General features: G+C 41.5%; 1 protein-coding gene across 5 annotated transcripts in view; it reads right to left on the bottom strand.

Moving 5' to 3' along the window:
• Positions 1-15,321, bottom strand: part of LOC119739396 (calbindin-32-like) — a 34,319-nt gene extending 18,998 nt beyond the window's left edge. For 4 of the 5 annotated variants that reach the window (XM_038214337.1, XM_038214338.1, XM_038214339.1 and 1 more), the window contains exons 1-3: positions 14,935-15,320; positions 13,986-14,044; positions 1,618-1,704 (exon numbers count right to left, since the gene is read on the bottom strand). In XM_038214337.1, coding sequence (XP_038070265.1) covers positions 1,618-1,704; positions 13,986-14,044; positions 14,935-15,043 — 255 coding nt within the window. In that variant the 5' untranslated portion in view covers positions 15,044-15,320. Of the gene's footprint in view, positions 1-1,617; positions 1,705-13,985; positions 14,045-14,934 lie in introns of all 5 variants that reach the window. The other variant, XM_038214336.1, reaches the window with a different exon arrangement.
• Positions 15,322-16,872: the final 1,551 nt, after the last annotated feature.

The raw sequence follows: 16,872 nt of genomic DNA, 5'->3' as shown, positions 1-16,872 counted from the left end.
ATGGACCATCGTGTCCATTATGCCGAGTTCAAACCAAGGATTGCTTTGACCATTTTCTTCCTCTGCCGTTAAGATTTTTTCCCTGCCCGGTGGGCGTGGCGCCCTCATTGCAAGGTCACTGTTTTCAATCGGACACTTATGATGACCAATGGCATTCTCGCCTGCTTCCATGAGCAACGGAAGAGATTTCTGATCAACAAGTTTATCAATTTCTTTTTTTAAAAGGGGGGGGGGAAGAAGGTTGACTACATTCGTTATTTGATTGTTATTTACATGGCTCAGTTGACCGTTATCGATTGCTTTGTAATTTCATTCTTTTTAAATTGATTTAGTAACATGTTCAGGCATTTTTTTTTCAAATCTGTTTCTCCATTTATTCATTAAAATTATTATTAACTCTTAGGTGAATCCTTCTTTGTCTGTTTTTTTTGTGTGTTTGAACTAAAACAAGAGTTGAAATTGAATATTGTTACTTTTGTTATTGTACACCAAAGTAAAGACAAACAATTTTTGAATTTTTAAATATTTTTCTTTTTTTCCCCCTTCTTTTGTGCAACTTAAATACAAATTATACATGTTCGTCAGTAGAACTGTTGAACTAAAAGATTTACCAGATAATAGTGAACCGGGTTTTTTTCCGGGTGTTAAAATATCGCCATTATAAAAATACCGTACACTCCGTGTGGAATTGTTCGGAGAATATTTCCATGTCATCAAATTAAATTTCATGCATCAGTTATAATCAAATCAAGCCATACGGGTGCATTTGTCCTCGACAGCATAATACAGGCTGACATGTGTATCTCAACTTTGCATAATTATACAGAAAACAAAATATGACAGAATAACCATAATCAATTTTGGTCCCATAGGCATTATGAAGCGTCGTTATTTTGATATCAACGCAAAATGTGGAAGCACTGTTTTGCAATGATGGCATGGCATACGCTGCTTATTCCTGAACGACAGATCACGTGATAGGGTATTCAATTCTGCTGGAGACCAGACTACAGGTAATCTGGACCCAACACACAGGGGTAATGATGTAATGCTGAACCCATCCGTTAAAGAGGCAAATTCTACAAAAATTCGCCGGTTGATCCAGAATTGTAGTTGCTATATCTTCTAATTAAATAAACTAAAAACCTATAGGTTTGACTGATTTTGAAACTCAAATTTGTGATTTTTCATGTAATAATTTTTGATCACCAAGATACCACAAACAGGAAGATAAAGAAAGGGAATTACTGTCATTTGTTTTTAATACAGATGTGTACTCAAACGGCGGTGCTCGCTGCGAAGCCCACTCTTGCTTCTTACTTTCGAAAATACGTCATTTGACATAAAGCAATGGTTCATAATGTGATGTGGTTTAACAAAGCAGGGCAGTGAATATTATCTCTTTTTCAGCAGTTGTTAAAGTTGCAGTCCCCGTTCTAGTTCCGAGGTTTTTTTTATTGGAATAAAACAAAAAAATTGAAAATTTATTAAGGAAAAAAAAAATTGTTGAACACGGGAAACGCAACTTTCAAGGAGTTGGAGATTGAACGTGGACAAGCTTTCCCCTTGCGGTCCCGGATGTTGATTTCGCCTCATTCTCAGGGCTGTATTACTCACCTCCATCATCTCAATCCGATTGTCGTTGTTCTCATCGTATATCTTCATGTATGTGGCGATGGCTTTCTGCAGACATTCGTCGGACTCCTGTCAACACAATGAAAAAAAGAAAGAAAAGCTTGAATGCGTTTTTAATGTCTGGTATTTGAACCAATAAGTATCGAGATAATTCGCAAAAGCCAGTGAAGCCTCGACCCCAGGGAGCTCAGACTGTCCGTAGGTACTCAATTGATCACGATTGGTCGTAATCGATCCCAAACACCGTCCCAATCTGCCCTCACAGGAATCTAATGTTTCTTCTTCCGGATTCGGCTGCGGGAGATTTTGAGGCCATTGACTTAAAACATTTGGCTCATGATACATATTCAATGAGTCTTCCATTTTGAGCATTATAGAGGCTTCCACATGATTCTGGGGGCATAATAGCCAAAGCCATTGCGACGAAGCTGAGGTTTGGAAAGACCTAATTTTTAGGAGGCCGAGGCGACAATATCAGAGTAAACTGTCAATCTCGGGGACATACACACCGTACCGTGACACCCCATCGGCTTTGGTTTGAGTTACTCTTAACGTTCTCACACATAAATAATTGCAAAAACTGCCATACCACGATGGTCCTCAGAATTGAGCGGCTTCCGTTCGCCGACTCTGATTATTAACAATCAACATACTCGCTGTATTAAAGATATGAAATGGTAAACGTTTTGTTGATAGGGTTATACTTCCAAAAGTGAACTTGAATTTGCCATTATCTGTGGTATTGTAAATTATAAGAACTCCGAATGTGAAAATTGTTACAAGGTTTCTATTTTGGTAAAAAGCTATTATTATAATTAAAAACATGAATTTGACGTGTCCTGCCAATGATCAGCCAGCGAAACCAAGATCCCTATGTTTATGTTTCAGTGCAAAATGTTGCATGCGCTACCAACATTCAAACGTGATCTGTGACGAAACTCGTGTTAAAAAAATTGCAATGTCACCAGTTTATCCTAGCTGCTGTAAACTAAAATGGCATCCCCGTGTTGGTCTATCTTATCCAAATCATGATTTTCGAATGTCACGCAAATCGGAAAAGCTCAAACAGCATGTGACATTCAGGCTCTTAGGAATGACACCGCTCGCATGTTTACACCATCTTGGTATCTATATAACGGTCTTGTTCAATCGGCGTCAAGGTTTGTGGATAAGAAGGAAAATTAACTGGCGCTGACATGTCGATCCGACCGTTAGCTCTAGACCCGTCATTGTAATCTACCAATCTAAACGAGTCTGGCTATATAGATGTTAGAAAACTGCAAATTGACCTGTAACATTCAGACTCTTGTGAAAATAGCAATCAGCCAGTCGAAGAAAGTTAAACTCAGCTCAGAGCCTGATTTCATGGCTGCCGCTTGCCGTAAACGTTGGCGAAGAACCTGCGCTATTTTACTATGGAACAACCGTTTGACGTGTAGGCCTAAGCAAGGAAGTATGGTTTGTGCGCAACACAGACGAACATAATGATAATGTTAGTATGTGCGACCGCAGTTTGCACAAAATGGTTATCAAAAAAGGCGCACAAACTTATGTTTCGTACATGCCTGACTAACTTATTCCGACCATACCACAGACGCGAATGTGTTAAGAAGAACAAATCTACAGTAAGATACTTCAACCAAAACAGGCTTAACTACATCATATAAAGTTTGTAACGTTTATATCTGCTTATAGACTAAAAATGTATTTTAGCAAACAACCAAACATAAAAAGAGTAAAACTCAAACTTTCGTATACGTAACTCGACCCTGGAGGGATACACAAACGTCAGTAACGGATGTTTTCGGCAGAGATGAATAATTGGACTCCGTTTTATATCCCCCAACACATACCGCCTGAGACCCCGTGTTGCACAGCCGATCTGAACGGCACGCTAGTAAGCACGCCGTTAGTCGCGCACTTTCGGTTTTTCGCGCCAAAGATCCTGGCGATTCCCGCCAATTTACGTCAGAGCGGGAACCCGCAGGCAGGGCGCGTTTACAGTGGGTCGTGCGGCCACATAAAACAACATCGATTTGCCACAGCCCACGTCAGGCAACCTGTGAAGCTGCATACGCTGGGTGCTGCCCAATTTACAGAGCAACCATTTCCGGTAACAGCTATGGAACGGTAGCTCGTTTGCATTCACAATAATGTCATTTGTAAAGTTTGGCCTAGAGGAAAGAGATTAACTGCCGGTATCTGTTGACATGTTTTGGCTTTACAGAGGTTCTATTTGCTCATGGATCTACAAAACAGGTGCTTTGCCTTAAGTTCGCCTTGATCATTCTACTATTCGGGTGATTGTATGGTTACAAAACAAATGTAAACGATACACAAAGCTTCAATTTTAAAAGACGAATGGAAAGACCGAAGTGTATCATGTTACTTTGGGGCTGGTCCACTTTAAGGCCAAAAAAGTCTCCAGTTTCTGGTATGCGCGCGCGTCACCGTAGACATGCTCGTCGGCAAAACGAAAAAGTGGGGGTTTTTTTTCAATGTAAGATGATGTCTCATAGGCCCTAACTGCCAAACTCACTGGTTCACTGGAATCCTGCTGCTGCACAGCAGCAGGGTAGGGTAGGGTAGGGAAGGGAAGGGTAAGTAGGGTAGGGAAGAGTAAGTAGGGTAGGGTAAGTAGGGTAGGGTAGGGTAAGTAGGGTAGGGTAGGGTAAGTAGGGTAGGGTAGGGTAAGTAGGGTAGGGTAGGGTAGGATAGGTTATCAGGTTGGGCAACTGGTCAGGAAGCGGGTTTTGTTGTGTTCATTGTTTTCCCTTCGTTTGTGTTGGAGCTTTGAGTTCAATACCTGTAGCTATCTTGGCACAATGTGCCACTCAACGGAAGGTTTCAAACTTGTATAAAAAGCAACAGTGAAACTTAGTAAGCAGGTTATGCCAGAGTTCTGGATATTATTGGGATTCATTGAGTATACCGGGCAGAAGCGTAACTAGGGTAATCTTATAGGGGGCACCTGGGGGTGCACCGGGTGTTTTTTTTTTCAAGGGGGCACTGAAGGCAGCTGATAGTTATAGTTATGCAATGCAAGATTTACATGGGGGGGGGGCACCCGCGGGGGCACGGACCTCCGCTGGGGGGATGTACCCCCGTAGTTACGCCACTGAATAAAGGTGAACACTGAGTCATCGCCCTTTCGATTCCATGGAAACGAGACGTGCTAATCGATAATGTCTATCGAATTCTGGTACTCCGACGGGTGCTGCGATCAGTTAACAGGGAGTCACTTATTTATCAAATCCTCACGAACCAAAACAGATGACTTTACTGAAGGTCCATTGGACGTGAAGTAGCCCCTGAGCATGAAATACGAACCACTTGTTATTTGTTTTGAAAGTTCAACGGTGGACAAATAGTAACTGTATGCAGCACTGGATTGTAAACCGGGACGTTTATTACGAAAAAACGAGACGGATCGAAATGACTGATCATATGTCCGAGTGTTTTAAAGCAATCTGGTCTTTTGTTTTGCGCGGAATTTGGAATAAAGCCGAAAATGCATCATGCATGCACTCAAAACCAAGACTCTTTCGTGTCGTTAGGTTTCTCAGCCTTTACGTTAAAATCCATTGTTAGGTTTAAATCTATTTTCAGTCGCGAGCTTCGTTTCAGCCAACTTCGGTGCAAAGCGCCATCGTATGAATGTAGCGTATATGTGGAATTGCGTCAAATACGGCATTTTGCCAGTAATTGAAATACCGGTAGATATGGTTAGTTCTTTTTCCTTTCATTTTCTTGTGCTATCCGTGACTTTATCGGCTGTAATGGTAAGCTTGGACGGTGCAGGTTTATTAATGGGATAGCTTTGGGCATCGATTGTTTTTAACGGACGTGAAGCACCCTTGATATCCATAAGCTAAATTTAGCCTTTTAATGGAACCCAAGACTCCACTCGGTAGTCTCATATGGCTCTGTCATGTGCGCAGAGTGGCTATTTTGAGCCACAAATATAGCGGCAATCAAAAAAGCGGAGATTGTATTCGTGACGTGCGTGAATCTTATATTACTCAATGTGGCTACGTTAAAGGTGCAGTGACTGCATGTGGTTTTTACATGATATCGTACTTGAAGTTGTCCGTCGTTCCAATGGTTCAATATGGCAATCTGACATTAAACAAGGGGGCAGACCACATAGGTTTCATGTCACAGTACGTGGCACATACTGTAAGTCACTTCCTGCCGAGGCCTCAAGGGTATAAAAGTTCCTTAACCCTGAATAAAAGGCTGGATTACGCCTTGCAGAGCACCTTGATCCCAGATAAGTGCCCCGGCGATACTCAGATGTTGAATCTTGGCAGGTTCAACATGATAAAACATCTTCACTGAAATGTTTCATGTTATTCATCGAACTGTTACTGATTAAGCTTAATGGCGACCCACTGCTTAAATATAAAATCAGCAGTTCAACATTTTGTATCGATGGCGCCAACGTGGATGCGCACACGATGAACCAATCCTTCAATTATTCACCGTGGAAACCATGGTCCAATCTAGAATAACCCAGTCGAATCGTTGATCATATCACGCCAGTACAGGATGACACATACAATGTTTATCTGTCTGCGAGATACTGCAGGTGTGAATGGAAATGACAGATGGTGAACCTGAAACTGTTTCCCGCCATAAAAACCACAATCCGTAAAATGCGTTTACCAAGAGGTGAGAAAACTGCCAGAGCAAGGGATGGATATATGGTAACTAACACAGGGGTTGATTTGGAGATCCAGAAGCGCTCTGGATTTGGATCCTGATAAAGATGCGTGTTACCAAAAATATCAGCTGAAAGGCCTCGATCTACATTTCATAAGGTTCTATTCATAGTTTCATACGAGTCTGTTATACATTCAACTAGGTAAATAGGTCAAACACCCCACGCCATAGTTTCTATTTATTACCGCGCAGTGACGGCTGGGCCGCTTATAACCGGTAACTATAGTTCGAGGAAACCAACGGGATGTGCCACAGAAGATTGGAATTCCGATCGGGCATCACGGCTAATCTATCAGCGAAATACAAGAGTCGCTGGTGCCCGCCGGGCGGCTTCAATGAAAAGCCGCTCCGACTTTTGTACTTAAAACTGATGAGGGGTGCTTCATCATGTTGAACAAGGCCGAGTGGCTTCGGTTTGAGCTTATCAGATCAAAATTGTACTGCTGTTAAGCATAAAGACAAAGATCATTTCCCAAATGAATTAAAAAATACTGTGAGAAGCCCGACAACATAATAAAGACCTTATCAAATTTATGTGCCAGTTTTCGAAGGGAACCGACACCACAGTGTCTGAGTTATTTACCTTAAATGTTTATTATTTATGCACATGTAACTTTATTATCTATGCAAGGTAAAGTTAGTAAATACATATAGGAATAGTATAATGTTCAGCAAATTATAAGTCTTTAGCATTTTATTAGGAAAAGGAGAAGTGTCACCAACGACCGTAGATCAGACCAACTACTGACGCACACACATTTCGCCATCTGGGCATCGATTTCCAACCAGTTTCAGTCAGTTCAGCGTGTTCTTGATCTATTCGTAAAGTATCACAGTTTGTCCTAATTATGAGAGTGATCTTTCGAAAGCATGTGTAATAAATGAACGATCGATACAGAAATATTGGTCGTTTGTTATTACTTGCAGCATGCAGGCCGACTTAACGATTCGAACACCCTTTTCAACGAAGGAAAACAACTCAGTTTTATTCCGATAGCCTTGGGTTCTCTGAACGAGTTTCCTCGATATTTGCAATCGTCAAAGCTATATGATGAAGCTTTGTTGTTCTTCTGTTTGTTTCTCTCTCTCTTTCCCCTTTCATGCCGCGGAAAAAGAACAAGTTTGGGCGCGGGTTCTATAATTATGTTGAGCTCTTTGTCAGTAATGTGGATTTGCGATGGAGGTTGTGATGAGCTGCCTTGCATGGCTCCAAGCTATCTCATCATTAATGACAGCCTCCTGATTGGAACGTCGATGCAGCAAACAAGCAGCCAGAAGACAAGAATTATTAAGGAGCTGCCACGGTGTGATCAGACCGCTTTGAATTCGCGCCTTAAATGAAAACTGGGGGCTCAAACCGACGACCGTTTCATGCCTGCTACTAAAGTCCAAGTCGGCCATGTTTTACCCTCCAAGCGGTCACCAGTGGGAACCGGAGACAAATGGGTAAAAACGGGGTGGGTCTGTCAAACCTGATACGAAGTGAACCGACTGACTCTGGACTACTGGCAGGGTTACATCTGAATGGCAACCCTGTATGTTGAATCTTTAAACTGATTTTGTGTGTAAGTTGAGCTTTCGAAAAGCATGCAATGGAAGTGCGGAAAAAATAGTTGCGTGTTGTGTGGCGAGCCCATGGCGTCACAACGGTTGAACTCGTTGGTGTTGGGGCCAATGAGTGACGACGTGTGGTAAACGCAAAGCCGATATCGACTTGAGCGTAAAGAGAGAGCGACCGCTGGCATTCTTCAGCTCGCGTTAGCTGTCGACTGGCAAATTCATTTACAAAGCCCCTACCGGGCTTGACATTGTCAAAGTGATTAGAAAGGCTATGCAGAGTAGAAATTCATTAAACCGCTTACCAACGCCTTGAAAGATGGGTCTCTCATGTGTGACACTTTGCTGTGGCTACAAGTTTACCATGCCCAATCATCTTTACAAAAGCCTCTCATTTTAGAACCAAGTGCTATGTCTTATTCCTGTTCTAAGTTTTCATTTATGATTGTGCAGAATTCAAAAGTGGAATTTAGCATTCTTACTCCAGGAAACCAAATAACAAAATTAATATATCTCTTGACATTACATTTAGGATATGTTTCCATAATCTCTTTAAGTGTCACTTCAAACTACCTGTTTGATGGCTTCACAGAGTTGACAGTTGATTCTGATGGTAAATTATGAATTTAGTGTGTACCACGCCTGCTGTTTTAGCAGCCAGTAAACTTAAAGGGAATGTGATGAAACAAAACTCATTTTGTAGAAAATTCTTGAAAACGTGGCGTCGCTATACAGTGGTAACTATTCGAAAATGTAATAACCGATTATCAAAGAATTCTAAAAAGGAAAAGGCTTCACTTTTTCAGTGCACATGTAATAGCCTCTGTGAAAAGTTGTGGCCGCATATTTCATGCATTAATCGTGCTTCTGTATGCCTGAGGTAACAAAGCAATAGCAAAAGTGGACACGTGGGACCAAAAGGTGTTCTCCCCTTTTGAAAAACGGGTTGGCCTACAATTTTTTTGTTTTGTTATTTCGTTCCAAAGTCACAGCACAATCGTAGTGGTGTGGCTGCTCGCATATCTCGATCCCCTGGCCATGTGCATTCTGAGCCTGATTAAACCAACATAGTGGCTAGCACCACCGCCATTCGGAGAACAAATTTCTTCGCTGCATAAATGAGTTTCTCTCAGATCAAATTAAAACCGCGTACACTGCACTTTACACGTCCAACCTCTCCAGGCTTCAGGTTTTCAAGCGGTTCTTTTGCAATGGTATACATCCTGAGCAGTTTGGTGCAGGGCAGATTGAAACAGCGTCTGATGAGGCCCTCAGCCGCCAGCTATTGCAATGCTATTCCCAAGTCATTATTTTCAGGTTTTGCAGCGCTTACATGGACTCCTTGCCCACGCGTCTTATATTAAGAATGATAAAGAGAGAGAGAAATAAGAGAGAGAAAGATGTTATCTGAGACCTACAGACTAGCCGGAGGAGAAGGAAACAACATCAGCCCGGGATTTAGTTTGATTATGGAAAGCACTTCAAAAGGGTTCGCTACAGATGGGATGGGGTTCGTTTTCTTTAACCAGCCTACGCATCGTCTACACTCCTGACTCTACATAAGATTAGCATTTGAGGCAGTCACGATTTCAAAGCCTCCCGCTTGCATCTTGCATGCAATTTCTTAATAGTCCATGATACTGGGGATTTACCACAATATCCCTACAACTGGACGGTGGAGTGAATTGTCTTTCAAACTAATCGTTTGTTTGTCTGCTATAATACACCATCTGCCCGTAAACTTCAAAGAAAACAAACAGTTGGTCGGTTTGTCCGTTCATTACATTTACCCACTATCGTAATTCTCATCAGCAAGATAATAAGAAAGTAACAAAACTGCCACCGCATGAAATATTTACAGGACATGTGCAGATATTACCAGATTTTATCATAGAAAGAGACAGAGGCCGGAGGTGAAATCCAACGGTTACTGGAAGTTTTGGTCCATTTTTGCAAAATACTACAATTTCATAAATGCATGATTGAGTCACACAATCACTCAGGTATCCTAAACCGCTGCATCGATGATATCGAATACGAGACTTTATCCTTATTAAATACTGAAGCTAATTTCCTCAGAAACTCTTTAAATCCATGAGTTCAATAGATAGTGGTAAGTTGTTGGCCGGGGAGGTGGGGGATAAGTTGTTACTGACAACAAGGATTTAGAGGTCAACAATTCTTGAGCCGAGCACGGTTGAACTTTTGCATAACTGCACTGCCTGGGGCAAGTGATTTCGACAATCTGTAAAGTGTTATGTCTGTAATGTTGTGCAATATACGCGACAAAAAATTGCAGTTTCAAAGATTGCCTGAAACCGTTCCGCCATCTTGTTATTGCCGCATAAATCCCCATCGATTTTCCCGCCAGGAACCTTTGCTGGCCTCGAAATTGTGCATTTTCTCGCCTCAGCTGCAGGTGACCCAATAAAAGTAATGGGCCGCCATCCCTTGCCACGACATCATGCATGGCTAATATATCGAATTGGCAAATTCCATTTCACCGCGGGTGTGGGAGCTATGAAATATTCATAAGTAGTATCAGCTTGTCTCAAGAATAGAAAAGAAGCGACACATGAAAAGGCAGTGGCTGAGAAAGAGCATATAAAGTTATCGCTTTTTGAGGCCGTGTTCGCGCATAACGAATTCAGCATAGATCTTGTTCAGCGCAAGAGACATACTCCACCTGTTTCAATGTTCTCACGTGAAACCGATTTCGGCTGGTATGAATCCCCGACCCTCGACTTTGCACACAAGAGACTCTTTGGGCATGAGGAGAAATCACCATGGTTACGACACGTTTCCAGGGTTACATGCTAGGCGTTTCAATGCACAGCCATCAGAGGACAGTTTATGGATGCGGGTGTTCTGTCCGTGAGCCTCGTGTTTTTTAGTCCTTCGTGTCTCTTTGTGCTTGTTCATATTGTATGCTGAGCTGTCCAAACACGGCTCTGGTAAGGTAGGTTTCACTCTCTCACGCACACCTTGTGGAAGGCGGTGGAACGGTGTAGAAAATGGTCAATAATGCTGGACTGATCTGTGGTTTAGTGTTAAGCTCGGGGGCCGCCCGATAGTCCGAAGGTCCGATAGTCCGAATGCACCCAATTTTCATAAGAGGGGGTTCGTTAGTCCGAGTATGAAATAAGGTACGTTAATCCGATCATTTGATGCAATAGTCCGAAGGTTCATTAATCCGAAGGTTCATTTATCCGAAGGTTCGATAGTCCGAATTTAGAGTAAGGTTAATCAGTCCGGAGGTTCAATAGTCCGAAACGAAAATAAGGTTCAATACTCCGAAGGTTCGCTATTCCGAATTGACAATAAGGTTTGACAGTCCGAAAAGACTATAAGGTCCGATAGTCCGAATCGACTATAAGGTCCGATAGTCCGAATCGGCAATAAGGTCCGATAGTCCGAATCAACAGTAAGGTCCGATAGTCCGACTGAGTGCCAGACTAGCTGACGAACCGTATTGCCCATTCGGACTATCGAACCTTATTCTCAATTCGGACTATCGAACCTTATTGTCAATTCGGACTATCGAACCCTTCCGTATATTCGGACTATCGAACCTTATCATCTATTCGGACTATCGAACCTTATTGTCGATTCGGACTAATGAACCCTATCGTCTATTCGGACTATCGGAACTTCGGATTATCGAACCTTCGGACAATTGCACCTTCGGACTAACAAAACTTCGGACAATAATGACCCTTCGGACTAAAGAACCTTCGGACTATCGAACCTTCGGACTATCGGGCTGTAACCGTTAAGCTCAGGCAGCATTGTAACACCTGTTAATCACTCTACGAAAAACAAGGGATATAGTGTTGCTTGGTGGACTGACTTATTTCAGGTTCAATTTATACACAATTTTGCTGCTTTAGTTTATAGGCCTAACAAAATGTTCAAAAATTAATTTATTGAGTTTCTGTAATTTCGATCAGATTCGGACGAGTGGTTTCAACGGTACGCATGTCTGATACGAGTTGAGTATTTCATTGTCGGGTTTAGTTTCCACACACTGTGTAACGAACTACAGGACTGTATTGCAAGGTTATTCTCTCTCGAGTGATATAAATTGCATATGTCAGTCAACGCCTCTCCCCGGCTGTCATATTTATCATGAAATGTCAAGAATGATGATAAAGATCGCAGTGTGGTGATTTGTATAAATACACGCAGACTTATTATATTGTCAACCTCTCTTGTTTCTAGAATTCTTTTTTTTTTCTTTACGATGTTCGCCGCTGTCAACGATATTGAAAACTGTAATACACTTGGCTCCACTCTCGCTGTAATGCGGTATGACTATAACGCCATATGATGAAAGGACTCGTGGATTGTATTGCGAGTCTATTATGCTGTAACGTTAAATTGACCGTGACCACTGGAATCAAGCTGACGCCACGTTGATCTTTACAAGTGGTTGAAGTTTCCCGCATAATAATGGCCACCTGCAGCGATGATAATTAGTGAATTGCACAAGATGCGTCGCCAGGTATACAGAGTATAGAGTATAACAAGTATACTCTTCGTTGACATAACGGCCGAGTTGGCGTTATTTGGTATCCAAAATGTGTGCATGGCAGGATTTAGGCAAAATGACAGCAAATCACATGATTATGGGCACACCTATCTTCGAGGTAGTCACCACCACATTAATATCATTAAAACCCCATAACCGTGCTCAATTCAACAAGATTCTGCATAGTTTAAATGAACCCTGGATGGTTGGTTCCCAATTTCCTTGGCAAACTACATCTCATCAATTCATATGGAAACAAGAAGGCCATAGGCGCTCATGTTGTGGGCGCAGGGTTCTAGGCTAGTTGATGATCAAATGCTCCCGAATTAACTGTTGTTGGCTCCGGCCATAATTACCCCCATCCCTTCAGAAATTTCAATGTCAGGGTTGGGCACTCCCTATAGTACGTAAGGCGGGTGAAACAACAAGGTAGGTGCACCGGTAGTAACCAGCACCCTTTTTAGTCATCAATGCAATCGAGTTGAGGCTAACTCTCCTAACTCTATCAGAATACATGATTCCCTAAATGTAACCGGACCACAATGTAGCTCGCCTGGACTAGCGAAATGATATCGCCCTCACTTGCCCCTGCTGTTAGGCTAAACAGCGCCCTCTTATGTTAAAGTGCGAACCGTATAGGACACGTTTCGCACACGTTCTTTCCACTGATAATTATGTACATCTGAAATCAAGGTATACACAGTGCCAGCCCACTTATAAACGACAGCGATATCGTTCATGAATATTTCTTATTAATTCTACAAGTGTCTTTAAAACAACTAATAACCTTGCATCGTGCTAGCAAATCGATCATTATTTTACACAAATTTGCAGGTAGGCCAAATTATATGAATAATAATGCATGCATGCGGCACAATCTGCATTACGTGTGCATTCAACCATGTAAATATCAAAATCGTAAGCAATAACAGCGGGTACATAATAATATATTCTGCACAATTATTGTCATCTCATTACGCAAGCAGACCGCAATGCATTGTGGGATTCATGCTATGTGGTGTCATCCAATCTTGCTGCTTGTACTGACCAGTGATGTGAGAAACCTGCAGTTTAACATTGTTAACCCTTCTTCATGCCACGCCCATGTGCCACATTCTGGTTATGAGTGACCGCAGCTTGTATTTTAATCTATGTAATATACGCACGAGCGCGCCAATTTTTCGGAGTACATCGGACTTCGTTCCGGCACATTCCGAACCCATGCACCCGTTTCTGGACAGTACGCAACTTAAAAGCCTTCAATTGAGAGTTCTTCATATCATTTTGGTATATAAATGTGATAGGAAATGAATAAAAATGTCACAGACGCATAGTGAAGCCACTGCGGAATTCTGAAGGTTTTGAGTTTATCAAGACCTTTTGAAGTGGGACATCACTTCAAACAACATAACCGACCTAATATTTGTTTATTTAAGTACCATGTTGGGGTCTATACCATTTCAGAAAGTTTAGTTATCGCATTAATAGTTTATAAATACATGACATATTATTATAATAACGAGGAATTGTCACTTACTATATCGATGAAATCCCTGAAAAAGAACTCCAGTTCACTGCCTTCGATGTAGCCATTTCCTGGAAAAGAAAAAAAATGAAAAGTAAAAGGGTGAGGCATATTGGATCAACACGGCATGTACAAAGCAAGAAACAGTTTGATATAGGCCTAGCTATCTAAACTGTAATGTGCACGACGCATAAATTTCCATGTAAGCAAATGACTTCATTTCTCAATCATTTTTCATGTGTAAATTTCAATCGTTGAAACAGGCTGCTTCATTTTGAGGATAATTTTGTGGTAAAATTGTTATTATCGATCTCTACAAGTTCCTCCTCTATACATTAAATCTCACGGATATTTTGTATTCAGAATACCCTTTGGAATCAATATGTCTTTCCTTTATATAGGTCCGTGTATATACCTGCGCTTGCTTGGCGTTTGATTCGAATTATAACTTGTGAATATTATTTTTTATAATAAATAATTACAGATGTTGTTTTGCTCCTTTGCAACAAAAGAGTAATTACACAGCTGTGGCTTGATTCAACAAGGTGGATTTACCGATGAGAATGCTTCGTTTATTTAAAGTATATTTTGGGACAATCGGTATGGGGATTTAAAGGGATTTTGTTTTCTTTCAAAGATGAAATCGTTATCTTCTTGTTAGACCAAAACTCCTTCCATTTTTAAGTTGAAAATTCGAGGACCTACAATGGACTTGTTCCACAAAATGATGACGGAGGAATCGAGAAAACCAAGACTGACTCTGCCTAAGCCGTTGGATAAACTCCGGATGCAAGCTCAGCTTGATAATATCTTTTCAAAAAGAAGAGAAGATTAAAGAAACGCGCGTAGATCCATGAATCGCACAACGAACACCTGTTAACCAAAGCTGCTAAGGAAAACACTTGCCCAAGTGGGCTGATTCTGGACGCATGATATCTATGCCACTAAGTATTACACTTACCATCACGGTCGTACTTGTGCCATTTTTCGGCAAACTCATCGGCCGTCAAGTTCTCGCACTTCACCCGAAACTTGGCCAAACAGGCGTCCTTTTCTCCACTCTCGGCCATATTTCTTGCTTGTTGCTGTAGCTCGGTTAAGAATAAATTCTGATTGAAAGATGCGTTTTGCCTTCCTCAGGTTTCCACCCGTATTTAGAGATGACGGCGATCGCAGAGACGCTAAATATCTCCCGGTCTGTGGCGAAAGCAGAGATCAAGGCGGTGTGTTGTATAACAGAACTGGCGACGTAGCATACCCTCCTTGTATGAAATTATCGTCGGTATACTGGCTGGCTGACTGCACGCCCCGATGTGGAAATGTGATGCGTGCGATACAGACAGTCCTGGGAAATCGCCCACAAAAACCTCTCTAGCGTGAGAAGCCTGTGCGCATGCGCAGCCAAACAGCTAGGGACAACTCCCATATAGTGTTTGTATATTGTCATTATTCCAGGCAATGCATTTTCAGTGGCTGTGTGCAGCATCATAATGAAAGCAGAAATTCTGGGCATAATTTAAGAAGTGTCTTAAACACCCATTGAACACATAAGAATTAATAACAATGTATCTGGGGGAAAACTCCTGCTTTATTGGGTTTTTTAAATGAAATTTCAAACTATTTTGACAAACAAAAATGTCGGTAGCTCTTTTTGGAACATGCCTCATAAAGTCAGCAGTCCATTTAATAATGGTTCTACTGCAAGACTATTATTAATTTCATTTTTTTTTCATACCAAATGTATTTGATCCCAGGCTACACAAAATTCACATCGCATATCGTGTCTGATGATTTGACTTTACGAGTAGCCAGACACGTCAGGCATACTGAACATGTAGGCATACTGAACATACACACATTAACTCTCGTCGTCAAGGCCTACATCCCCCATAGGCAAACACATAATGAGCAAAGCTCATTCAGTGGCAAAGTGAGAGCATTATGAAGCTGATGCCATCCAGTCATTTGTAATGTAATAGCAGACGAGCCGTGGCCTAAATTGATCTTTTTTTTCTTTGCAGGGATTTCAAGTGTATTCTCACACATGATCCTCATGAGAATGCCAATCTACTATGCAGTCATAAATATCACTATCATTGGCCACGTCACGAAGCTATATATATAGCTGATAGACTGCTTGTTACATGAAGAATGACGTACCCCTGAAATCGGTAGTTGGCGTCCTTAAAATCGTCAGGAAAATTGAAATGTCAATAATGTGGTTCTGACGTGGAGGAGGGGAGATGATGAAGATGTACTACTGTTGTTATACAAAATTACAGTTAAGACATTGATACTCCAAGTGTCCAGACAAAAATGGTGCTCTGCATGCGATGATACCTTTTGTTCAATTCACAGTGACTGACTTTTGAGTGTTCAATGACAATTTGTGGTGCGTTCTTTCAATACCTGCCAGCAGAAAAAGAAAACAATATTGGGGGCAGAAAGCAAACGGGAATTGCCGTGGTTTTTTGGGGTTGTTTTTTACTGCGAGCGAAAGAACGGTATGGTTCAACAGGTTGAGTGCGCTTTTCCTCTGAACGATGATATATTGCTTCATCTGCGTATCTGCAAGTTTATTAAGGCTGGGGCATAAAAATCTGCATAATGAGCTATTTGCTGATGAGTTCAATTAAGGCATGCATTATAGGTCTATGGATGCGAGAACACAGCGTGAGTTTGGCTGATCTATGAAGCCAGCATGCGATAAAGCACCGTTGAAAGACATATTTATACAAACTAGTAAGTGGATGACTACTGAACAGGTTCTTAAATTGTCAGTGCTACTTACGCAAAACTTCAAACAATTAAAGTATGTTTTGTATATCGCTGATGGTTGGAGTTTTGTCCACTGTTTTTTTTTTTTTTTTTTTGGGTTTATCTTTCTGGATGTCTATCA

This window comes from Patiria miniata, unplaced genomic scaffold (assembly GCF_015706575.1).
Source record: "Patiria miniata isolate m_02_andy unplaced genomic scaffold, ASM1570657v1 HiC_scaffold_30, whole genome shotgun sequence".
Lineage (NCBI taxonomy): Eukaryota > Metazoa > Echinodermata > Asteroidea > Valvatida > Asterinidae > Patiria > Patiria miniata.
The sequence above is the reverse complement of the archived record's forward strand: the minus strand, read 5'-3'. Positions and strand labels throughout refer to the sequence as shown.